This window comes from Mauremys reevesii, linkage group 10 (genome assembly GCF_016161935.1).
Source record: "Mauremys reevesii isolate NIE-2019 linkage group 10, ASM1616193v1, whole genome shotgun sequence".
Lineage (NCBI taxonomy): Eukaryota > Metazoa > Chordata > Testudines > Geoemydidae > Mauremys > Mauremys reevesii.
This window is the reverse complement of record NC_052632.1, coordinates 55,968,298-55,992,711: the sequence shown is the minus strand read 5'-3', so window position 1 is coordinate 55,992,711 and position 24,414 is coordinate 55,968,298. Positions and strand designations below refer to the sequence as shown.

General features: G+C 46.3%; 2 protein-coding genes across 16 annotated transcripts in view; one reads left to right on the top strand and one right to left on the bottom strand.

Annotated features, from left to right (window-relative positions):
• UBN1 (ubinuclein 1) overlaps positions 1-24,414 on the bottom strand; it is an 82,917-nt gene that overhangs the window by 11,957 nt on the left and 46,546 nt on the right. For 2 of the 7 annotated variants that reach the window (XM_039492665.1, XM_039492673.1), the window contains exons 1-14: positions 23,981-24,119; positions 22,449-23,319; positions 20,800-20,886; positions 15,945-16,040; positions 15,536-15,670; positions 14,658-14,761; positions 12,166-12,604; positions 7,382-7,452; positions 5,648-5,777; positions 5,302-5,420; positions 4,614-4,742; positions 3,449-3,592; positions 1,239-1,289; positions 165-207 (exon numbers count right to left, since the gene is read on the bottom strand). In XM_039492665.1, the coding sequence (XP_039348599.1) occupies positions 165-207; positions 1,239-1,289; positions 3,449-3,592; positions 4,614-4,742; positions 5,302-5,420; positions 5,648-5,777; positions 7,382-7,452; positions 12,166-12,604; positions 14,658-14,761; positions 15,536-15,670; positions 15,945-16,040; positions 20,800-20,886; positions 22,449-22,691 (1,791 nt within the window). In that variant the 5' untranslated portion in view covers positions 22,692-23,319; positions 23,981-24,119. Of the gene's footprint in view, positions 1-164; positions 208-1,238; positions 1,290-3,448; positions 3,593-4,613; positions 4,743-5,301; positions 5,421-5,647; positions 5,778-7,381; positions 7,453-12,165; positions 12,605-14,657; positions 14,762-15,535; positions 15,671-15,944; positions 16,041-20,799; positions 20,887-22,448; positions 23,320-23,980; positions 24,120-24,414 lie in introns of those variants that run through there. The other 5 variants (XM_039492668.1, XM_039492670.1, XM_039492671.1 and 2 more) reach the window with 4 other exon arrangements.
• GLYR1 (glyoxylate reductase 1 homolog) overlaps positions 24,194-24,414 on the top strand; it is a 30,574-nt gene continuing 30,353 nt past the window's right edge. For 4 of the 9 annotated variants that reach the window (XM_039492682.1, XM_039492681.1, XM_039492680.1 and 1 more), the window contains exon 1: positions 24,194-24,336. In XM_039492682.1, coding sequence (XP_039348616.1) covers positions 24,299-24,336 — 38 coding nt within the window. In that variant the 5' untranslated portion in view covers positions 24,194-24,298. The remainder of the gene's footprint in view (positions 24,337-24,414) is intronic. The other 5 variants (XM_039492678.1, XM_039492676.1, XM_039492675.1 and 2 more) reach the window with 2 other exon arrangements.

Here is a 24,414-nt window from a genome sequence, read left to right as displayed (position 1 = left end):
TCTCAGACAGCATCTGACCGGTGGAAACTAAGAAGCATCCTCCCTCTCTGATATAACAACCTGATATGCGGACAGCTCAGCGCACGTCATAAGCAACATTGTCCCTCCCCACCCTAAGATGGGTAAGTACAGCCACCGAGAGGCAGGGAGACAACAAAACTCACTTTCACCTTCACTTTTGGAGGAGCCATAACTTTCTTCTTCGCCCTGTTTGGAGAGAGAGAAACGACATATGAACTTCCCTGGAGAACAATCCAATTAAGGAGTGCACTGGGGGCTGTTAGTGGGAGTGCACCAACTGATCTCCACTGAGATTCACAGGAACAGAGGCAGCTTCTCAAGTTGCTAAGATTCAAATCACATGAGGTTTGCTATTGCTCTAGAAAGTCCTGACTTCCATCCAGGAACACAAGGAAGGTGGGGGAGGATGCAGAAGTGTTGATGGCGCACTGGTCACTGAAAGCAATTGGCGTGCATGTCCTGAACCAGCTATTGCTTCAGTATAGAACTAAGTGCACTGCAATAATGCATTCCAGAAGTCACAAAGAACAGATAACTATAATAAGAGGCCGCAGAGAGAAACTGCCACAATCATTTGTGCTCAAGCTAGCCACAAATGCTACCTGGCATGCCAGGAGAAATCATGGATAGAGAAGTATCCTCAGATAAACTCTGTCAGCAAGGTTCTTCTCAGTCATTAGGGCAGGCACCATCTCAGCTGGACTCCACATGGTTCTCCTGGCAAACTGGTATCCCTCCTTCTTGCCTGCAATGAGCCTAGCTACCATGCTTATCCCAGACCCTCCTTCAGTAAGAAAAAGTCCACGTTTAATGAAGACTGATAGAGCAGGGTGCCATCTGCATACTGACGGAACCACGCACAAGCTGTATCCATGCTCCCTCCACGGGTAGAGCATACAAGTGGCCCTTTCTGTTGAATCATTAAATTCTAGGAAAGCCCAGCCCAGGTTAGAGTTCTTATCTGGGGGAATCATGGTGAACACATGCCAGCGAATCTATTGTTGGAGGTGAAGTCATATGCAAACAATAGCTACACTACTTCCCAGAGACACTCTCCGCTCATGCAAAGCCAAGCTGCATCTGGAGAGAGCTGAACAAGCAAGACTGGAGGCCTCACATAGGGGCAAGGAACGAACGGGGAGAACTATTTGCTAGCAACCAATCTCACACTGTACAACAATAACCAAGGAGGAGGGCAAGTGCTGCAAAATACTCACAGGATTGATGTCAGGTGTCCATGCACACGCCTGCTCTCCTTGAATAGAGTCCTGAAAAACAGAGAGAGCAGTGAGCAGTTCTCTCCAGCCCTGCTCACTAGAATGACAGGGATCACGGGACACAATGGAGCTCTATTGTACCATGATGCATGCCGAGGTGAGCCAAACTGCCGGAGGCAGGAAACGCTAGAATTGGGTGCCAAGTTACTTTTCAGGAAGCCCCTCTCCTACTGCAACAAAATCTCCCCATTCAAATCCTTCTCTGGGATGGGGTGGGGTGGGGTGAGGGCTACTCTCTTCACAGGCTCCAAGTCTATTAATTATTACAGAACTTCACAGTGAGCCCTCTGCTACTCATATTGACTAAACAAACTGGCCTGGCAATACCAACACCAATTCAGTTAACAGAAGGATAACAGCAGCTGCTTCTCTAGGCCAGTGGCTCTCAACCAGGGGTACGCAGAGGTCTTTCAGGGGGTACATCAACTCATCTAGATACTTGCCTAGTTTTACAACAGGCTACATAAAAATCCCTAGCGAAATCAGTACAAACTAAAATTTCACACAATGACTTGTTTATACTGCTCTATATACTATACACAATATTTATATTTCCATTGATTTATTTTATAATGATAAGGTAAAAATGAGAATATAACCAACTGTTCAGTAATAGTGTGTTGGGACACTTGTATTTTTATGTCTGATTTTGTAAGCAAATAGTTTTTAAGTGAGGTGTAATGTGGGGGTACGCAAGACAAATCTGTCTCCTGAAAAGGGTACAGGAAAGGTTGCGAGCCACTGCTCTAGATGTCTGGGTAAAAAGCTTACAAACACACAGTCAGGGTTTATGTTTTTAAATGTAATTGGTTGTTAAAACAAACTTTAAAAAAAAAAAGCCAGCTTACTTTCACTAACTGCTGCTCTCTCAGCTCAGACCCTAAAATACACCGGGCATGCACCACCACATCTCTGAACTCATCCACAAAATCTCTACTCTGTCCACATGGAAGGCCTTCTTCAAGATCATCATCATTTGCATTTTCATAGCACCTAGGACTGGTGCTGTACAAACACAGAAGCAAAAGCCAGTCCCTTGCCCCAATGGGCTTACCCTCTAAGTACATTAAACAGGAGACAACGGGTGGATGCTGACAAACTGGGGAATACAAGGAAACAAGAGACAATATTGGCTTGCATGATAAGCAGAGGTCTCAGCACACCAGCAGCCTAACCAAGTTCTGCCTTCTTGTGTACAGTGAATTGAGTTGTCTTGTATACAAACTGTATACAGTTTGCCTAATGTTCCCATTCCTTTTCCCCTGCCTGCTTGTCTGCCCTTAGCCTGTGAGCTCTGAGGAGCAGAGAATTTTGCTTGAGCATTTGGAAAGCAACCAGAAAAAGCAATTTTTGTTCATAGTCACTGTCTAGTCAATTTCACATCTAAATTCTCATGCACTTAGTTGTAAGTTGCAATGGATACCTTACTCCTAAGTGCAGGAAATGCTTGTTTATATAGTGAAATGTTCATTGTTTTCTGTGTTTATTTGGAATTCAGAACACATGGAACTATTTCTATTACTCTCACATAAAAGCTGATGTTTTACAAACCTCAGGTTGTGTGTCCAAATCCAGCAGTGTCCTTCTAAGCTCCAGAATCCTCCTTACCCATTTTCCAATCCCACTGCCTAGCTCACATTCTCTGAATGGCATGTTACAAATGTCCACAAGTTTGTGAACCTCCTTTCTGTGTACATCTGCAGTAACTAGGCATGCAGGTGTCCAGATTCACATGATGGTTATAAAAAGCTGGGACCTACTTTTCCCCTTCAGACCAACTCACTTCAGACAAAGGGATGAAGAATCCCCATATTAGAGGTTTAACCACTGCTCTTCTTTTAAGCTACTGAGCAAGACAACTGCCGACAGTGGCACCAAAGAGACTCTGCTTCCCATTCATGTGCTGGCTTCCTCAGTGGAATGTGTAAGGAGGAAACACAGCCTAGCTAATAAGAGTGAAGAGCTCAAGTTCAATTCCCACTTATGGAACAGATTCACTGACACACCTTGGGTGAGTCACTTATCTATGCTGATGCTTCTTCCCTTCTGGGAGATGAGGACACTACTGAGACCTCACTCATGTCTGACATGCAAGATCCTCTGAGATAAGGAACAGAGCGTGATGTATTAACAGCCTCACTCTGACTCACCTGGATTGCATCCAGCCCTTCGGCCAGAGGGGTTTGACCTCTGCGTCTAGAAAGGTCTTCACATAATCCTCCAGAGACTGAGCCTTGTTCTTCTCCAGCTCGTAGCCATCCAGTTTAATCTTCACCACGTGGCAAAGCAGCTCCCTGAGGGATGGGCAGACTTCAGACCAGGTTACCCACAACAATTTCCCCCGGACTGCACTCAATTAACCAGAGCTGAGTGAATATTTTATCAGTCTCCTCACATTAGGATTTGCCATTCTAGGTCAGGCTATGGAACAGATCGAGGATCCCAAGCCCACAAGTTCCCAAGCAGTGATCCTTCAGAGAAGAGTGACACCTCCACAGTAATGCACCCAGCCAACTGGGCAGAGCGGGTGAGTGAGTAGATACTTCCCAGCTCCTACAACTTAATACCCTGAGGCAGAAGATATGGTTACCCACTGCCATAACTTCAGCTGTTATTAATGGCCATGAAATTAAGCCTGTTTGTCTTGCTAGCCAACTGCAGCAGTTTGTTCTAGAAGGCAACTAGATGCTGTGTGAAGTGAAGTTTCCTTTATGTTCTAAAGGAACCAGCCCTTAATCTAATGTGGTGCCCTTGTTATGGAACAAAGAGACAAGGGGGGGTTGATCAGTTTTCTCTTTGCCCTTTATCATTTTCCCCCTTCAACCATGCCACCCTACCCATATTCTTCTTTGCCAGACTCAAGAATGCAGCAGCTGGGATTCTAACCAGCTCTAGCCGTTTTAATTATCAGCAATCTGGTTACTTTAGAGTCTGTAGGACCTCATGTCCTCAGTGTAGCTCCTTCTTTCCCAGAAAGGCTCCCTACTATCAAATATCTTTAACCTCTCATCTAGCCACTAATCTTGGCATCTACCCATTGAAGCCCCTTGCTGTCTCCTGCAGAGCCAGCACCATGCCTGGAAGCGGGAGCATTTTAGAATACACGCAGGATCTGAGACTAAAAAATGTTGCACTGCCCTCCTAAAAAATTGCAACACCAAGCCTCTGAGCAGCCTCTGAATGGATTCATTATTTAGGGTCAGACACACTCAGAAAGCCAGAGACAAAACAAAGTCACACTGTGTACTACGAACTCCATCAAGCTTATGGGTCTGGAATGGAAAAGATTCAGTCAAAGACTCAGTCTGTCCAAACCTGATTTCATCGTTCCACTGAAATTTCTTCCGAGGTCCCATGATCCGCTTCCCTCCCTTCTCTTCATCATCCTCCTCATCAGAGCAAACCCGGTCTCTCTGCTCCTTGTCTTTTTCCTCTTCCAGCATTCTGAGAAGATAATGGAATCAGTAAACTGTGGAACTCACTGCCACAGATGTCACAAAGTTGCATGATTCAGAAAACGACTGGACATGGACAAGAAGAACATCCGGAGTTATAAAATGCTAACATAAGCTACGGAAGAGATATTAATCCTCATGCTTCAGATTTTAAAACAATCTCTAATAACTAGATATTAGGAGAAAGCAGCAAAGAATCCTGTGGCACCTTATAGACTAACAGATGTTTTGCAACATGAGCTTTCGTGGGTGAATACCCACTTCTTCGGGTAGATATTAGGAGGTTTCTCACACCTTCCTCTGAAGCATCTGGTGCTACTACAGCAGAATCCCCTAACCTCTGGTACTCTAACAGGGATGCTACAGCAAGACCACTGCACAAGGGGCAAGGACACAGCTTGACAACCCTTGTGCCCTTCAGCAATTCTCCATCTGGGCTTAAACACACAAATAGAAGACTGAAAAGAAGTAAAAGGCCAACCTGCAGGTGGAGGGAACCTGCTAAGAAGAGATGCAGATGGATAATGAGAAGAAAAGGAAAAGCTTACTTAGCAAACTTGGCCTGGGTATGTGCTTGACACTCCTCCTGATATTTAGCCATCTGCTCTGGCATCGCACGGCCAATGGCTTCCTTTAGCTTCTGGAGAGGCTCCTTCAGACGGCCACCCTGAAGAAAGCGACAGGACACAGTGAGGTTTCACACACAACTTTCCATTCAAGAGATCCCATAGTTCAGAGATCATAGCAGCGTTGTAACTGTACCACTAGACATGGTGACTACTGTATAGTCAGCAGAGGACAATAGTGCTTAATATAAAGAAGAAAATTCCTGATCTCCAGAGCATGGTCAAAGTGCAAATTAAAGGATAATGTGGTGCTTCTAAGATCACCCACCTGTTCATAAAGATAAAGTCTGCGAGCACGCTTGACCAGTGTATCTTTGCTGCAAGGAAGGAAGGAGGCCAGGTGAGCATACACCCCGGATCGGATCTGGCTATTCAGCTCACGGGTCTGCAGCTCTATGCTGAAGAATAGGATAGACAGACCATTGACTGTGACTTCAACATGGTTTCCTCAAAGTAACACAAATATTCTGACATGAAGAAAGAGTCGTATAATACTAGGGATGTGGTGAGCTGACTCCAGGAATCACAGAGTCTAGGCTTTTCCACTCAATACATGCCCACCACCATCATAATGGAGCACATAACAAGCATATTACAGCCAATATAGGTCAAAAGTCTCATTTCTTCCATACTTCCTTCAAGGCAGTCAGGACCACGATGACCAGGAAAGCTTTAGGCAATGAAACAAGAAAGATATTCCTCAAGTTGCATACTACCCCAGTCAAAACAGATCATAACAGAAATACTGCAGCCTAAATCAGAGATAACCTACCGTATATACTCCATCATACGCCGGTTCGTTTATAAGCCAACTCCCCCAAGATGGATAAGTAAAAATGGAAAATTTTTATGATCCATTCATAAGCCAACCCTATAATTCAAGGGTCAGCAAACTTTGGCTCCTGGGCCATGAGGATAAGCTGCTGGCCTGGCTGGAGGTGCTCCGGCAGGCTGGGCAGCATGGCCGCAGTCTGCTCCAGCGGGCCATACCAGGTGGCGCGGCCACAGCATGTACCAGCAAGCTGGGCGGGGCGGCACAGCCGCAGCGTGCTCCAGCACCCAGGCACTGCGGCCACAGCCTGCTCTGTGGGGTGCGGCTGAGCGGCACGGCTGCATCTGCTTCGGAGGCTGGGGGAGAGCAGCATGGCCAGAAGCGGAGACACTCTGGTCGCGCCTCTTCCCTTCTGGCTGTGCTGCCTCTCCTTACTCCCTCTGTTGGGGGGAGGGGCTGTGTCCCACCTCTCCTTCTCTATACCCGTTCATAAGCCCTCTGGTGGTTCCCTTTTTTACTAAAAAAATTCGGCTTATGAACGGGTATATACGGTACTTTTCACATTTCACCCTTCATCCAAGGCTCTCAAAGCACTTTGAGAAAATTGATATGGATATGGATACATGGATAAGGCATGTAGGTATTCTCTCCACCTAATAGTCAGGGTGGTTAAGGGAATCGCTCCAGGTCACGGAGCAAATCAGTGGCATATCCAGGAATTAAACCCAGCAGCTCCAACTTCTAGTCCCCTCTTCTAACCAGGGGACACTCCCTATACCATTATGGATTGGATGGCAAGAAATATGACCACTAAGAGCCCTCATGGAAAAAGGCTATTGTAATTAGAAGAGGCCACTTTATTTCCAGTTATAGAATCAGGATTTGATTCAATTGACCAAGCACAGCACATTTCAAACAGTTTATCTCAAACACCAGCTGGAGATGGAAACAGGATGACTGGACACACCTCTTAATTCCCTGCCCCCCTCCCCCCAAATAGTTGGCATACTCCAATTTAAGGCCAATTATGGAGTACATCAGGGTTAGTCCCAACTCACCTAGGAGGAGTTTACACAGGGTGGTTCCCCACCCATGCCCCACAACCCTAGAGCGAGGAGATCTCCTCCCCCTAGATTTACCAGTGGAGTATGTTCATGTAACTTTCACCCTTCCCCAGAGTTGTGTCCCCTTCCTCTACATTAATGGCAGGTAAGAGATGAGGTTACTTACTCCAGTATGATGTTATTGATATCCTGGCTGAAGAACCTCTGTTTGCCTTCTCCTTCTGCAGCTCTGGCGGCCTGGTTCACAGTAAACAATACGAGCTGTTAGCTCAGACAGCTACGAAGAGTCACAAGTAATAAAATGTTTTTCAAAGCAGCCTCAGGGATACGGTAATAAAACTCTACCAGCAACTTCATCTCAGGGAGACTCTGCATCGGTTATATACCACGACTCCCAGTGGAAGTAACACCTACTATGCATGGCATGCGCTTCCCTGAATGAGCTTGGATCTTGTCCCACTTGTCAGGAACTGGAAGGACTGCCCCAAAACCCCAGCCAATCAGCTAGCTGCACTAGGATCCCTCTAGTTGAAGCTTTGCCATTAACTCTACACAGGGACATTCACAATTGGGATGCAATCACTAGCTTTGCATGGAGGCTCAGTTTTGCTCTATTTCACTGGAATATACTCCAAGTAAACTACACCAACGTAAGATACGCTCTGCTTTCCCCCAAGTTGCCTTGGGCCTCTCTGCCTTAGGAAGGGGGTGTTCTGCCCCTTGCTCTGACCTGCGTCTACAGCATTGCCTACTCTCACCTCTACAAGGAAAGCATGTGGCTCTCCTGAGAGGTGCTCCAGAGTTGAGTACCAATGTGCCTGGCAGCATTCCAAGGAATATCTGAAAAGAATACTACTCCAGGGCAGCCCTGCATTTCTGGGCCATCCAGCCACTGCCTTCATTTGAATGGATGCACTGGAAGATGTCTGCCAACACATATGGGCCTGCCAGCAGGGGAGGGTTATAGAAACTGAAGAGAAATGGAACCAGTACTGCTCATTAACAAACCCAGATGGAGACACAAGGGTACAAGAGGAGACATGCGGTCACCAAGCGGCACCCACCAGCACTGAAAGCAATGCAAGCCCGTACAATGTGCCAGGTAAGGCACCACTTCCTCTGCTGCATAAGCCCCAGATTTGTTGTGTTCTTGTCACACAATTCCGCACATCCAATGCAGACAGTCTATAATTAAATAACCATCCAGGAAAACCAGGGGCACTCTAGCATTTCCTCTCAGACTTCAACCGGTCATTCATAGAAAAGCAAAATGTTTCATGAGAATGGGTTGATTCTGACAAAATTTTAATATAGAACACATTTGGGGGAAAAAAAGGTAGTTTTGATAAGCTCAAAATATTCCATTTCGACCTCTTTGGAATGCAACATTTGGATTTTCCGTTTCAAGCTGACTTTTCATTTCAATTGTTTTATTTTACATTCTATCAGAATGAAATCTTTCAATTGCACCAAAACAATTTTTTCCCCAGAATTTTGTTACATGGGAAATTTTGAAATTATTTTCGTTCTGTTTTGGAATGGAACAATATTTTAGAAAATCCAAAGGATTTCCTGCAAAATGGAAAATCTACTTCCTGCCCAGTTCCAGTTTCTTACTGGTGAGGAGGAGGTCTGGGGAATTCAACCCACTGGCCTGCCTGTTTGGAGACAAGATCCTTTGCATCATCCAGGAGATGGACTATCATCCCACAGATCTGGTCCAGCTCTAGTTTTAGCAATTCTCGTTTATTTTACTCTAAACAATTGTACAACTTCTCGGTTGAGGCAAGAGTGAGGAAAGAAGAGACTCAGGCCCTACGTGCTATCTCATTTCTTGGCAGCTCCCAGCTTGCCTTCCTTTAGGGTCAAATATCAGAGGGGTAACCGTGTTTGTCGCTTTTTATAGATCCAGACTAAGAGTCCTGTGGCACCTTATAGACTAACAGACGTATTGGACCATAAGCTTTCGTGGGTGAATACCCACTTCATCAGATGCAACTGACAAAGTGGGTATTCACCCATGACAGCTTATGCTCCAATACGTCTGATAGTCTATAAGGTGCCCCAGGACTCTGTCACTTTCTTTTGTGTGTAAGCCTAATAATATCAACAGAAACACCTAGCGACAGGAGCCCCTCCCCACTGTCAAGCCTCAATGAGGCACAGTGTGAATGCACAAATGTGGGGCTGGAGGAAGGGCAGGACGGTTGGACTGTAAATATGATCCCATCAAGCCAGAAGCAGACAATATAAGGAGTCCTGCCCTCACTTCTCAAGGCAGTCCCCCACTCCCAACCCCGCCCCAGAAAACCCTCCAGCTCAACAGTCAATGATAGTTCTCACTTCAATGCACCTGTGAAATTGAGAGAAGCACTCTCCCTCCCTTGTGGCCAAGCAGACGACTCCTTAGCAACTAGCGTACCTGGTATGTTTCAACCACAGCCTTCCCCTGGGAAAAAGGAGCTTCTCCTTGCAGCTCAGCACAAGACGGTCCCAGGGCACAATCCTTTATTTCATGCTGCAGCAGTCAGACCTGCGCTTGCAGTTCAGGTAGCATATGCAGCATGAGACAAGGACCGCTTCTGTGAAGGAGAGGGGCCTCTTACTTACTCCTAATTTGGTTTCTCCTGGTCCCTACTAGGCCAGTCTGGACACTAGGCAATAGGACTTCCCAGCAGAAGATAGAGGACCAACTAAACGTGCTAGGTCAACACATACAAAAGGGTCAGTTCCAGCCAAGGAATCCTGTACAGGAAGTTTCCCGAGCAACAAAAATTGCAGACAAAAACCCACCTAAAAAAAAAAAAAAAAAAAAAATCAGAGCAATAAGAATGTGAAACGATGGTAAAAATAATTCAAACAACTGGAGGAGGGATAGCAAGGAATTACAGGTTGTGACTGAGGCCGCCTAGTACCATTTCTGTGCTGGTGAATGGAAGTATACAAGAAAGCAGGGCTGGGGTTACCCAGGACGTACACACACAGAGTTAGCCAGTCCTAGCAAAGGCAGATGGCTTTGAAATCCCTTATACTGATGCTTCAAGCTCCCGGCTGGTAAGGGCTGAATGAGTGAGGAGAGGTCCTACATTCCTACAGTGATTCCCATCTCTGATAGCACAGCAGACAGGTGGCCAACAGACATCACCCCACAGACGAAAAACAAAAATTCTTTTCAAAAAAAGAGAGGTCACACTATGAAAATCCTACCAGGGAGAAGAGGGTTAAACTCAAAAACTCAAAGGCGCGAAAAGAAGAATGTCTGAAAGCTTCATTTAGACAAAGGGATGCTCCCAGCTGCTGATATGGGCAGAAAACTGGCCTCTTTTAGGGTATGTGCATCCAGAAGTGTGGCCTTTGTCCACCTTCAACTGCTAACAAGGTCTGTTCTCCAGAGTCCAGTCTGACCAAGGGGGCTTAAGAAATGCAAGTTTGAAAATGCAACTGTTTCTTGCCCCCTAGAAACATATCCCAGCAGCGACCCTGCTTTTCTACGACACTGTGAAATGTTCCCCCATAACCACGCAGTAACTGCCCATCACACTAACTCACAGTAGTGTAATAATTAACTCTGTCAAGGGAGCCACTGTATTACTCACCACTAGCTAACATACACTCCAGGGACATCCCTTCCAGCTGTTATCCATTAACAGCAAGAGCAACAAATGGCTATCTCCATGAAAAGTTCCATGTCATTTTATCATCCACTCTTTGCTGTGGCAACACCTTGCTGAACTTTCTATCCTGTGATGCCTCAGTGCTGACAGCTCACCACCACTACAGAGTTCAGGTTTCTAAGAGGGCCGTGCTAATGGAGAGGAACTACCTCAACAGACATGTAAGAGCACATTCTCTAAGATGGTGACTGTCCCATTGTTCTACATTAGGATAAGAGCAGAGGTTAGGACCTGAAGTCTAAATTTAAATGTTAATAGCAGGACAGAAATGTCAGCATGACTACATGTCCATAAACAAATGACGTGACAGCTCTTACATTAGCTGAAAGAAATACCAAATGATTTTTAAAATGCAATTCCCTAAAGTATCCTCAAGGGGCTCAGTGTTTACTGCCTCAAAATCTCCATATCACAGTCTTCTAGAATTAAAAATACTCTCTCCCTTCTCCCACAATGGTCAGTGCCACAACAGTGGGATCTGAAAGTCAAGCTGGGTTCTGTCTTTCCATCTCATACCTCTCTGCCAGTAAGAGAGACACGGGTGATACATGTGAAGATATAGTTAAGCCTTAACTGAGGCATCCACCTCTGTGCATCTCAAGGTGAAGATTCTGTAACTGGAGCTGAGTTAACAATGCTAATGAATCCTCATTCCTGGATATATGAATTCTACAATGTTACAAGATGTCAAGAGAAGCTAAAACTTATCGCTGGCATCTGCTTGTTTTAGTGTACAGGAGGCTGAATGTAGTGCCACTTCAGAGTCACTTTTCGCACCACCACTGGACTTAAAGGCTATTATCCTGGAACTTGGCTCCCAGCTTCACTGCCTCCTATTATAAGCCCACTCAGGTTAAGTCAGTCATGGAAATTAGAGATGAAACTGACTTATTAGCTCACCAAGTCTCTATCTCTCCAAGACAAGGATAACGGTTATGCTTACCAGCTACTGAACGTAGTATGCTTCAGCTAAGCAGCGTTTTAATACCATCTCAAAGCACAGAGTGCAGAAGAAGTGCAGCAAAAGCTGGGGTGATCCCTACCTGGACTACACCTGGCTCTACACACAATCCCTCACTTCGATAAGTGGTGGGGAACTATGTGAAGTGAAGCCAATCCTACTTCAGAAAGAGACCCACCAGTCTGACCAAGGGGGCTTAAAAGCTGCAGACCCACCTGTGTATGAAACAAAAGAGGCTTGTCCTCCTCCATCAGCTGCACAATCCATCCACCACCTACTCGACAGTACACCCCATGCCTAACCTAGCTGCAATACCTGAGTCAGTTCTTTGATGCGTTTCTCCAGTGTGGCTGGTACTCCGTCTGGGAGGGAAGGTGGCTGTTTGAACTCCTGTTCCAAGCCCATTCCAGGAGGGTCACTCCCATCTTCCATGTCATGGAAAGGACTCCCTTCTGGAGATTCATTGAAGAGATGCTCCAGGTCTAGCTCGGTCAGGGAGTCCATAGCAGTGGCAGCCTGAAGCAAGTCACTGGCACTGGCATGGCCAAAGAGAGATAGCAAAGGATCAGACATAGTCTCCACTTCCCGCGGGGTCGGAGCTTCTGCTGGTGAAGGTGTCACCATCTTCTGCTCCTCATCTCTCTTCTTCTGAGCTTCCTTCTCCTTATGGAATTTCTTCAGCATCTCTTTGACACTCAGAGCACCAGAATATTTCTTCTTCTTCTTCTCCTTACTAGCATTCAGTGCTGTGAAGCTGTAAGCGAGGGAAAAACAAGGACATCTTTATGACAATAAGCCCCATAAAGGGAAGGGAATATCGCAAGAAGGGAGGAGAGAGGAAATACCTTTGTATCAGCTCAGAGCATCAACCACACATGCTGATCCCCAGGTGAAACTTAGCCAGGACCTGCTCTAGTTCCCCCAGAACATGGAGCTACTGCCTCTAGAGGCCATTGCTAAGAATTTAGCGCTGTGTTACTGAAAATGTACAACTTTGTACAGCACCAAGTGCTGATAGTGACTCAGGGATATTCCTGTTCAACATACTATTTTTTTTTTAGATTTACCTGACTATTAAATGTTCTCCCTTTCTAGTTCTATCACATAACAAGTTCACCTCCCATTTTACAATCCACTATATCTCTTGTACATACTTGTCCAATCATTCTCACGTCAGACTTCATGAATATATTTCCCACGGAACAGTAGTTAAGTGGGGAGTGAAGATGTTTAATGCGACTACCCTCAAACACGTTACTATATCACAGAGGAAACAGCCGACAGGCCACTGGAAATGACGGATAGTCCAAAACACACCAGCGATCTTCAGCAAGGAAGGGCTGAGAATGCCCAACACTGCTCTAAGCGCTCCATTTGCTCCCCATTTGATTCCATCATCACCCTGAAGTCTCGGTCGTAATGTTAAGATTCTTCATGCACTACAGCGTAGCTCTCTTAGAGCCTACCTCCCTATCTATGGCCCACTCACCATGAGCATTCCAGGGGGTACTCTTGTGAGCTGTGTCTTAGAGGTGCAGAGAGGGCAGGAGATTCTTGGTGTGGGGCAGATGTGGAATTCTTTATACCAATGATAGGGCCTAATACAATGCAAGATCTAGCTCATGCACAAGTCCTCTCCTGCTGATGGGACCTGGTATGGTGGAGCTTAAATCTCCTGTTCCATCAAGGTATGCTTTTAATTAATCAGGTGCATGCAACCCAGCTAGCACAGCAACGGATGCACTAGAAGTGCGCAAATTGAAACCTAAACCATTAGCACTAAGGACTGAAACATGAGAAGAGTTGATTTGAAGGAAGCCTTTTAAACATTTCCCTTCTAGTAGCAACGCCACATCAAATTCCCTTTTTTGATTGACTTTCAAGGTTCCAAGCACTCAACATGACAAGTCAGATGGCTTTTAAGAGAGAGACAGGACTGGAACAGAAATGAAACAGCACAAAAGAAAAGAAAACACAGGAAAATAATTGAAGTGAAGGGGGAAGAGGCCAATGGGAAAGGGCATCGAGCCAGCCGCAGAGCGGAGACGGGAGGGGTGAATGGGGAAAGAGCCAGCAAGGCAAAGAAAGCAGACACAGAAATCAAAGCAAGTAAAAACTGCAGCTGTTGGGAAGCATTAGAACACTTATAGTGAGAAAAGGAACTGGTTACATTTGTAGCCCACCAATGACGAGCCAGTTTCAAATGAGAGAGATTAGAGAGAGCAAGCACTCAAAACCAGAAATGTCTTGCGCAAGGGGTCAAACATCTGCCCAGGGGTGGCATCAGCACGCTGCTTTTCATTTCAGCTCTGATCGCTCGCCCCAGCCTCCTAACACCTCTCTCCATGCTAGCCTAACACTCCATGCTCCTTCCCATCCTTCCCTCCCTGCTGTCCCCATTTCAATATCTGTTTATCTTCCTTTCCCTTCCTCGTCTACACTCACCCCCTCATGCCAGTCCCCCTCAGCCATCCCTGTGCCCATCATGAATAGAGAGAACAACTCATGAAAAGAAATGCAGCTAACGAGCCAGGTGCCCCTCACTGCCCCCACCCCTTTGCTTGGATGCTGGGCCCTTTTCCCCTAAACCTGCATCTGGCTTTTTGCCCATCTAGACTGTAAACTCTTTGGGGTAGGGAAGCATCTTCCTAGGAGCTTATCCAGCCCCCCCCCACCACAGTGCTTTGACTGGGGCTTTTGGGCACTACTGCAGTACAGATGCATGCAATCTGGCCTTGGAGAGGCAGGGGGTAGACTGGCATCCAGAACTTCCATAACCCCCATGAATACATAGGGCTCCCTCTCACCCGGCTTTGGGGAACTTGGATTTTTTTGACTTCTTTTCCTTGTCATAGGAGTCGTCTTTCTTCTTCTTCTTCATCTTTTCACCTCCTTCTTTCAACTTCCGCTTCTGGGGATTAAACACAAGCCAGAGTCAGAAGGGGTGGGCTCTACAACAGTGACCTCTTGCCCCTGGGAGGCCCTTCTAAGCCCTACTTCTGATTTGCCACTAACAGCTGCTGAATGTCTCAAATCAACCCCCGCTGGATACTAACACCACGTACACATAGAACAGCACATAGCTACTGCCTGCTCTAGCACACACCATCTTAGCTCTTCTGGGATCCCTCTAGCTCAGCCCAGCACCACATGAACAAAGAGAACTGAATTTCCCACCTCCCTTTTATTCAGTTCAGTTTAGTGCTGGGGAAATCTGCCTGTTTGATAGCCCTGGAGGTTTAAACCCTTCAAACAGCTGGTACCATAGCACAGTAGCGCAAGCTTCCCCAGCAGAGCCCTCCCTTCTCAACATGCCTCAGCACCAATGTGAAAGGCTCACCTCTGGGGCCAGAGAGGAGGATATTTCCACTCAGGCCTGAGCTTCCCTGCTAAGATTTACCACCTCCGAAGGGTGATAATTGTGGTGCCATTTCTCTTCTAGGACTGAATGGAGACCACCCACTCGTTCTACCGAGACAGAGCTTTCTCTGGGTTACTACCAAACAGGACAGGATTTGAACCAGTGATCCGGGCCTAAACGCTCCTAATATCTCCATAACCAAGCCCCCCAAACCAGCCAGAAACCCAACCCAAAGTTACAAAACATTATTTCCCTTGCAGCAAATCCAACCTATCCACCAAAATTTAATAACAGAAAATACTCCCTAATGGCAGAATCTCTGACCTTGGGAGATTTCTTCTTTTTCTCTTTGATAAAGTCATCCTCCGATTCGGATGCCTGTCGGAACTGCAGCGTTCCCGAGTTGATATAAAACCCTCCATATTTTGTAGTTAGAGAAGCTGGAACAAGCTCGTCGTACTGGGAACAAAAGAAAGAACCATCTATTAGTGGTGTAAGTTATTCTGTTCCCATGTTAGATAGCAGCGGGACGGCACGCTCCCACTCCCCACTAACAAGTCTCCTTGGGGGACAGCGTGTCTGAGAACTAGGGATTCTCCCACCCTGCAGATGCCCCTGGAGTTGTCATTGCACTGCCCCAGCATGCTCCTTCCCTGCACTGCACTAACTCTCCCACATGCCCACCTGCAGCCCTAGAAGCAGCTGAATGTACAGCTCTTCATTCATTACTCACCGCTTCAGAATTATCAATGAAGGAATCAGACTCGTCGTACCCATACCCCATATCAATCAAGTCCTGCATACGGTCCTTCCTGCGTTTCTTGCCACCCTGAAATGATAGAGATCGATGACATCCCCCTCTCCTCAGTCTATTGCAGGGACCAGTCCTGACACAGGAGGCTGGCTCTTCTCAGCCTAGACCGAGGTAGCGCTCCCTCTTTTCACTCTTCACGTCGTCGGGAAGGGACCTGGCTGGGTGAGCGCTGGGGCTGGATCCCAGGCTTCTCACACACGAGTACAGACCTCCTCTAACAGGAAGGGGTGCTACTCTCTGATCATGTAACCAGAGTAACATTGAGTTGAATTTATTTCTCCTCCATTGGCATGAGCGAAACAGCAATATAAGAAAGGCAGACAGAGACCTTAGCACCAGTTTTTAAAAAGGCACTCAACACCTACGAGCCCAACCCAAAGTGACAAAAACCCTGCACTGTCACGTCTCTTCCCCAGACCATGCCCCTAAAGCCACCGCCTTAGAACAGATTAACCATTGGAACAAGATACTAAAGATGGGATTCTCCACATCAGGTCTTCAAACCAAGATTAGGTGTCTTTCTAAAAGATCTGCTCTAACTCAATCAGGAGTTAGAGGGTCTGACACAGGAATTCCAGAGTGAAATTCTCTGGCCTTTTTTTGCAGGTCAGCCTAGATGATCTGTTTTCAAATTGTGGGGCATGCCCCAGGAGGTTATCGTTGCGGGGAGAGGAGCACAAGGACCTGACTAGTTAGGAACTTTTCTTGTTTCTTCAAAAGTATTGTTGATCAAGTAAGAATTCCACTCACAAGCTGAGTCACCAGCTCCCGCTGTCAGTGCCATGCTGGAAGATCAAAAAGGGAGGGAGGAGGAGCAAGGGTGCATAACCTCTTCCTTGGCAGGAGGGGCCCCATTCCAGCTCACTCGCTTCTACAGAGGCTGATGTGCAGGCGCCCCCTTTGGAGGTGGTTCCTCCCTGCCTAGACAGATTCCTGCACATGCATGCTGGGGGTTGCACCAGGGCCAGAGGTCCCTGTAGCCTGTGAGTGATTCTGGGGGCGGTCCCAGGGTGGGGGCAGAGCCTGACTGTCTGTGTCCTGCTGCGATACTTACAGGCTGGGGAGCAGTGGGGCACCCCAGCCAGGATGGGCTCCCAAACCCCAGGCATCGGTGGAAATACCATTTCTTAGGACAAGAATCTCCTGGGGTGGGGGGAGCACGCAGCAAAAAAACGTTTGAGAACCTCCAGCTTAGGTGATTATTATGATCCATTCTGGCCTTAAGATCTATGAACATCTGTGTAATGTTTATTGTGCAATGTATTGAATTTAATATATTGTCCATTCAATTTCTGATTTAAAAAAATACAATTTGATACTAGGGCTGGTGGAACAGCAGAATACAATCTCATTTGTGTATTATTTGAGGAATTTTACCAGTATTCATCAAATACATTTCTTCAAAGGGTATTTGATCAACTACAGAGCTCATCAGACACTGCAAAAGTTATTAATTGAATAAATTATTCACTGTATAGTCAATGACATTTGTTGAGTGATGTTTGCTAGGTACTATCTGTGACAGACTGACAGTATCCTGGACAAACCTCAATGAAGTAAGTTAAACTTTATTGAATTAAGTTTAACATCTTTGGAACACATTGTATTAGAAATTAAAATGTTTACGTACTACTGTGAAATTATACGGAACTGCTTTAACAAGCAAGATTGATGCAATCTCTGGAAGGTACCATGTGCTTCAAAGGTCTTTTTGGAAAGTGTGAAGTGGATTTCCTAGGAAGCCCCCTGGGGTGAGGGGAATGTAAATTCTCCCCTCCAAGCCAACCCTCTGAAGATATCTACTGAGATGCATTGGGAATGCCAGATCAAAGACCCCTGAAGTGTATAAAGGATGAACTGAACATGTTTGTTCTGACCTGAAGTTGTGATGAACTGGTCACCACAAGGAATCCCCCTTGAATGGGGGTTTGAAGGACTGTTCCTGCCAGAAGCCATGTTAGGGTTGGGGTTAATATCAGCATGCAGGTAGGCTCTTTTATTGCTTTTAATATGCTTTCTCTGTAATGCTTTTTATCTTACAAATAAAGTGGGCCTGCATAGGAAGTGCTGTGTGGTACCTTGTAACTAGCAATTACACCCATTAATGTTCTCTGAAAAGAAAGCAAACTTGTGTCCCTGGGCAACCTGTCAGTTCAGGGAAACACAGTGGAGGTAGGGAAATGTGCAGCCTGGACATACCCCAGTCAGAAGGGAGAGGGACGTGGGTCTCCTCCAAAAAAATGGTTGGAGTGCTGGAAGCCAAGAGTGGGTGCCCTTGCTGGACCACTGAGGGGAAACACAAGTGCAGTTGCCCTGAACTATGATAATATCTGGCCAACCCTACTTACTGGCAGCTCTTGCTTTTGTTAAACCTTCTTTTCTTATGACAGATCACGCTGTATATTTTCTTGTGTGGTCTTCAGTGTCTCTTTACCTTCTCCCACTTTCCTATCATTTTTTCCTCCCTCTCTTCCTTCTCGTGTTATTGTGGTGTCTGCCTCCTCTCCCCAGGGTTGGCAATTTCCCAAGAAAAACTACTTTAGGACAGGGAGCTGGTAAATACCAGGCTTAAACCCAGTTTAAACCAGGAAACTGCAAAAAATAATCGCATCAGTGTTCAGCAAGCACAGAATGAATCTTTTCAAGCGTTGGATACATCCATTCAAGACTGAGAAATAGGCTCGGCCCATTCACTCTATCAAAGCTGGTCTTCTGCTACAGGATGCATTGTGCCCAATGGACCTGGACTGGTAGCCTGAAACTGTGTGCTTCTGATGGCTTAATGTTTCAAGCCTACAAATCTGCATTGTCGTTTTCATATAATCAAATGTTTTCAACTTTTCTTTATAAAATATTGAAAACTGAAATGAGTCATGAGGTGTAATTTCCCTGAGAAAATACCAAACCAAAAGTACACAGATTTTACAATGTTCATTATTACAATTACATATATTAAACTTATGCCCACTGCAGTTTTACTCTATATTTGGACAACCCTAAAGTAACCTCTCAATCGACTTCCTTATGTAACCACAACTGCAATATGTAACTCAAACTAAGTGTAATGTGGGGTCATTAACAAAACCGTTTTTTAAATAGAAAAGGCCTTAAACTGGGACTAACTAGTTTTTCCCAGACCAGTAAAAAACATATCTGGTAAATACCATGCCATCCCTGCCACTCCCATATTTCCTCCCACCTTTTTTCTCCCACCTCTCTCCCCCAAATCTAATAGCATATTTATTTTGGAACATCTCATCGACCTCGTTCTCATGTCCCCACACAAACCCCTACAGACACCCACACCAGGCACCCAATAGCCAGAGGACTCAAATTTCTGACTACAGCCGAGCATTAGAGGCAAGAGTCCAGGTGACAGGAAAGGAGATAGCACTGGGATTCCTACTGAGCTGATATCCCTGGACTCTGTTTGGAGACTTTGTCTTTCACATTAGCTTCTAACTAGTAAGTGCCTGATAAATTTGAAGCCTTACGCCCACAAAAAATCCTCAAGAGAAGAACAATTAGCATCCCTGCAAGCAACACCACAGCTAATTGACCCAATTCTTATCAATTTCACTGTTGTCCACAGGATTCACAGAGCAGCAGTGAAGACTGGCACCATTCTGGTTGCAGTTTGACAAAGTTCTGAGCAGCAACAGAAACTCTGAAGCTGACTGCAGATTTAAGATGACAGCATAGCAACATTTTACACATGGGTTTAACATTTGGAAAGTGGCTTTTACCACCATAAAGGCTAGGTTTTGTTTTGTTTTTTTAAATGAAAGCTTAGATTCAACAGCATTTGATAGCACTCTTCCAGGAGAATTCTCACTTGCCCTGGGTGAATGTACTGTTTGTGCCCTGCTTGTTATTGTCATGGACCTCTTTAACCTTAAAATCTAAGGCATATCCACCAACTGAAAAGACAGGAGAGTTGTTTATAGAGAGCTGCAGGGGCTATTTCTGATGATGCCTTATTTTACCACCATCTGGATGATTGAGTGAATAGCATGTTAAAGAAATTGTTTGACTTTCTTTAATTCAGAATAGGAGAGCTATTTTTACCTAGCCTTCTGACTGCAGGAAAGCAGTGGGAGCATGCTACTCTACCACTTCCTAGTCTCCAGTTTATTAATACTCCTCTCCAGAAAATAATAGAAGTATCTACCCTCCAAACAATGCTGAAAGCTTTCCCAAGCAATAACACAATGAAATTGAAACCTAATTCTTGTCAGTTTCACTGCTGGGGCCTGATGGCCTAGACATCATGTGTTTAAAAAAAAAAAAAAAAAAGCAGTGAATAGGTTGACAAGATAGGTTATTTTTCCACACTCTGGTGTAGCTTGGCAAAGTCCTGTATGGTAGCAGAGGTGCCAGAGATGCATGTGTACAGACTTAATAGATAGCACTACATTCTTTCATACTCATTTCATATTAGGAAGGTATATTCACAAACAAAGGCCATTTTTCCTTTTAAAAAAAAAGTTTACACTCTGCATTAGTTGATGGCATGTCACTAACAAGTGAAAATGAGAATCCTTCACTTATTGGCCAGAATTTGTCTTTACTAATGAACGATAGGACTGAGACAACCAGAGAAAGTTATTTTCCAGCTGGATAAAGGATCTCACCAGAAGTGGAGCATAAGAACCAATGGCCTTTATTCCTAACAAAATACGATTAGCGGAGAGGCAAGAGGTTTGAGTGGAAACTAAGCTAACAGAATTACTCATTATGGTAGAAGAGAGTGTAGGAGGAGGATAAAACATACGTATTTCTCTTCAAACTTCCTGGCAAGAGCTTCCACTTTGTGTCTTTCCTTTTCTTCATCATTGAAGGGATCACCAAGGTCTTTCTTCTGTGAAAATGAACAGAGGTAAACATAAGAATCGACTCCATCACACTGTCTGACTGAGAAGTCCCACCATGAGCAGAGCCTCTGAAAGAAGCTTAGATAAACCATCTTCAATATGCTGAAGAGCTGTTTTCAGTGGATATACTACTGCAGCTCTTTGCACAATGAGAACACCACTTTAGGGGTTCTCAGAGTGCAAGGAATAACCAGCAACAGAGAATATACACAAGGATTGAAAATTTATCCAGACACTCACTGGCCAAGAAGTCAAATTACTAGCCAGAGGGAGGCCAAAAAGGTGAAGTAAGCCTTCCATCACCCTTCATTGAGGTTTCATGAGAAACCCAAGCCTCCATGGACAGTTACAGAGAAAAAGGGGAAAGAAGGTGCTGGGATTCATTTTAGGACTCTGCTCACGGATTTCATCTTTTGTATTACTGCTAGCTAACAGCTGACCAACCTGAATGCTCATTCCTCTTTTCTCCCTTGGGCAGCTAGAAGGAAGGCATTTGCTCTTGTTCTCTCCTCCAACTTGTTACATCCCCCAGAGTCCTGGCTGCCACACACACAGAAGCATATGTTCTACCCACTCGGCCTCCCCATAGCTTCTGTCCTTCAGGTCGTCCTCACATGTAAATAGCTCCAGTGCCTGCCACTGCTGCTCCTCAGAGCTTTCTCAAGCAGCCTCATGAAACCATCAGTTGACTGCCCAGATGGTTCTGGACAACAGACATGAAACTGACTAGAACTTGTTAGTTTTCCCAAGCAACACAATTATGATGTTATCAGCAGTAGCACTGGAACCATCCATTGCAGATTGAGGAAATCAGTATTTCTACAGATCACATTAACAACAATTCTAGCTCTTGCAGAGCACTTTTTTTCTTTTAGATCTCAAAGTGCTTTACAAAGAAGGTCAGTTTTAATTTTGAAGCACTTTGCATTTAAATTAAATTCTTTAAAATCAAAGTTTAGTTTCTGCTGAAACTGGTGATCCCTCTTAAGGAAAAAGTTTCCTACTCACTACTGGCAAGCGAATTTCTCAGGTGCTGACTGACAGCAACTTATGTACAAAGCAGGAATCAACAGAGAATGCTCAAATTGAAATATCTGTGTACAGTATGAGTCCGTCTCTCTGCAGACTCCCACTGTACAAGCTGTATGGAGAAGATCTGCTTTCAATGATCTTTTAAGGATATTCATGTTTCAAGCAATCCAGGTACCAAAAAAGCGCTGCAGTCAGTCTGGATCAAGTCAAATCATCGTTATATGACATTGTCTGTTGTACCTTCCAAACAGCGTTTTTTCCATTTCAAGGGAAATTCTAGTAAGGCAAAAATATAAAGGAAGTGCTGTCCAGCAGCAAGAAGTCCTTGTTTCTATTCCCAGTTCTATCACCAAGTTGGTGTGTGATCACTAACAAGTCATTTCACCTCTGTGCCTCAGTTTTCTTCCCCCATCCTTAACCTAGAGATAAAACATACCCAGCTCCCAAGAGTGTTGTAAGAATATCGTGAAGCAATCTGAAATCTTTAGTTGAAAAGTGTAGGTTATTAGATGCTCACCTTGTCTCCTGAGGAAACACCTTTCACTTTCCCTCGAGTATTCTTCAGAAGCTCTGGGTAGAAGAACTCTGGGCACCGTTTGTGATCTGGCTCAAATAGGGTGAGTGTGATGCGAACTGCTGCTGCAGCTGAGTCCTGGGGCTGCTCTGCTCCTGCAGTGTCCTCTTTACGAGGCTTCTTCAAGAAAGTGTTGCTTAGTGGACCTGGCAAAGAGGTGAACTGAACCCTGTGGGGCTCCGTCATGGCTATTATCAAGTCTTAGCAGGTCTCATGGCATGGTTTCCATTAGTTCAGAGAAGTTCTGGTGAAACCTTGTGCATGTGCATACATGGGGATTTCAATCACAAGGACAAACACAGAGATGTTTAAGGACACAGGAGCACATTGGAAGCAGAAAAGATTATTGGAGTTGGATGTTTCTTTAAGGAATGGCAAAGACTGGCTCTCTCACAGCTTGCTGCATTCATCAGAGAAAGGCTGATTCTCAGAGCAGAAATACCTCTGAAGTTTGCAGTCCCCTACATTTTAATGTCAGTCCATCTGTAATGTTACCGCTTTAATGCTGCAAAATTCCATTTCTACAGAGTGGCGAGAAAGGAAAACAATAATCTGGTGCACAGTGCAATCTCCAGAAAACCAGTCTTAATATGCCTGAACACTCGTTTGTCACAAACGTCGGTCTGGACTGTGCCACGTTGCATCAGAGCGTTGCCCTCGATGGCAGATATCAAGACGCAAGGAGAGCCAAATACACCTGCTCCTCCTCTGCACTGGGCACAGACACATGCTTGCTACTGTCAGATCCCTGGTCCATGCCCGAAGATCAGCACTCACAAGACTGCCTCCCAAAGAAACTTCTTCACATTTCTGACTGGAAAGGAAAATAAAGAGCCAGCTTAAACCCAAAAGGATTTTTTTTGAGTGGATGACACCTCCCATCCCCCAGTCCAGCTCCGATAAGCGAGATTTAAAATAACATCCTGGCTCAGGAAGAAGCCTCAAAAAATCACCTCGGTGACAACAGGTACCCGGCTCAGAAGCTGATCCCCAGAGAGCTTCCGGGCCACAAACCCGAAGCTCCACAAACCCACTGGGGGAGATACCAGCTGCTGCCTCACATGCTCCACCCAGCTCCTAGAGAATAGGGGAGCCTATGGCCCGGCTGCCCTGTGCAGCCCCAGGGAACGGGGACACCCTCAGGCCGTGAATCTGACCCAAGCCCAAGGGAAGGAGACCCCAGACTGCCCAGGGGGAGGGAGAGGGAGGAAGAGCCTTTCGGGCTCGATGCCCCCGTAGAGCCCAGGGAAAGGTAACGGGGCGGAAAGAAAGGAGAACAGTGGCTCTAGGGGAGGCACTGGGATCCCCTGTAGCTGGTGAGCCCGAGGCTGCCCCGGGGGCGGCCAGGAGAGGGGCCTGGGCCGCCTTCCCTGCGCCGACCCCGGTGGGAAGCGGACGCGGCTTGCCCCAGTCACACCGCTACCCAAGGGAGGGGCCTGCGCGCCAGGCTCTGCCCCGCGCGGGCTCGGACTCACCCGCGCTCCAAGCTCGGCCGCCTCCGCTCGCTCCCAGGCCAGACCCGTTCCCCGCTCCCGTATCACGTGCCGGAGGCGCTACCCCGCTCTGAGGCGGCCGGGCAGGGTCACGTGATACGCCCGAGCCCAATGGGCGGGGAGAGGGCGGTCACGCGCGGAGGGAGCGGCGCGGTGACAGCGCGCCTGGATCACGTGACGCGGTCTGCCCTATCCCGGCGGCACCGCCCCCTCCGCTGAGGCTGGCCGCGGCGTGGGTGGTGCCCCTCCGGCCCGTCCCGGCAGCCCCTGCGCCGCGCTGCTGCTGGCTGAGTCGGTAAGATGGCGGCTGTGAGTCTGCGGCTCGGAGACTTGGTGTGGTGAGTGTGGGGGCCGGGAGGCTGGGGCAGCGGGCGCGGGGGTTGGCAGCAGCTGCCCTGCAGGGGTGTGGGGCTGAG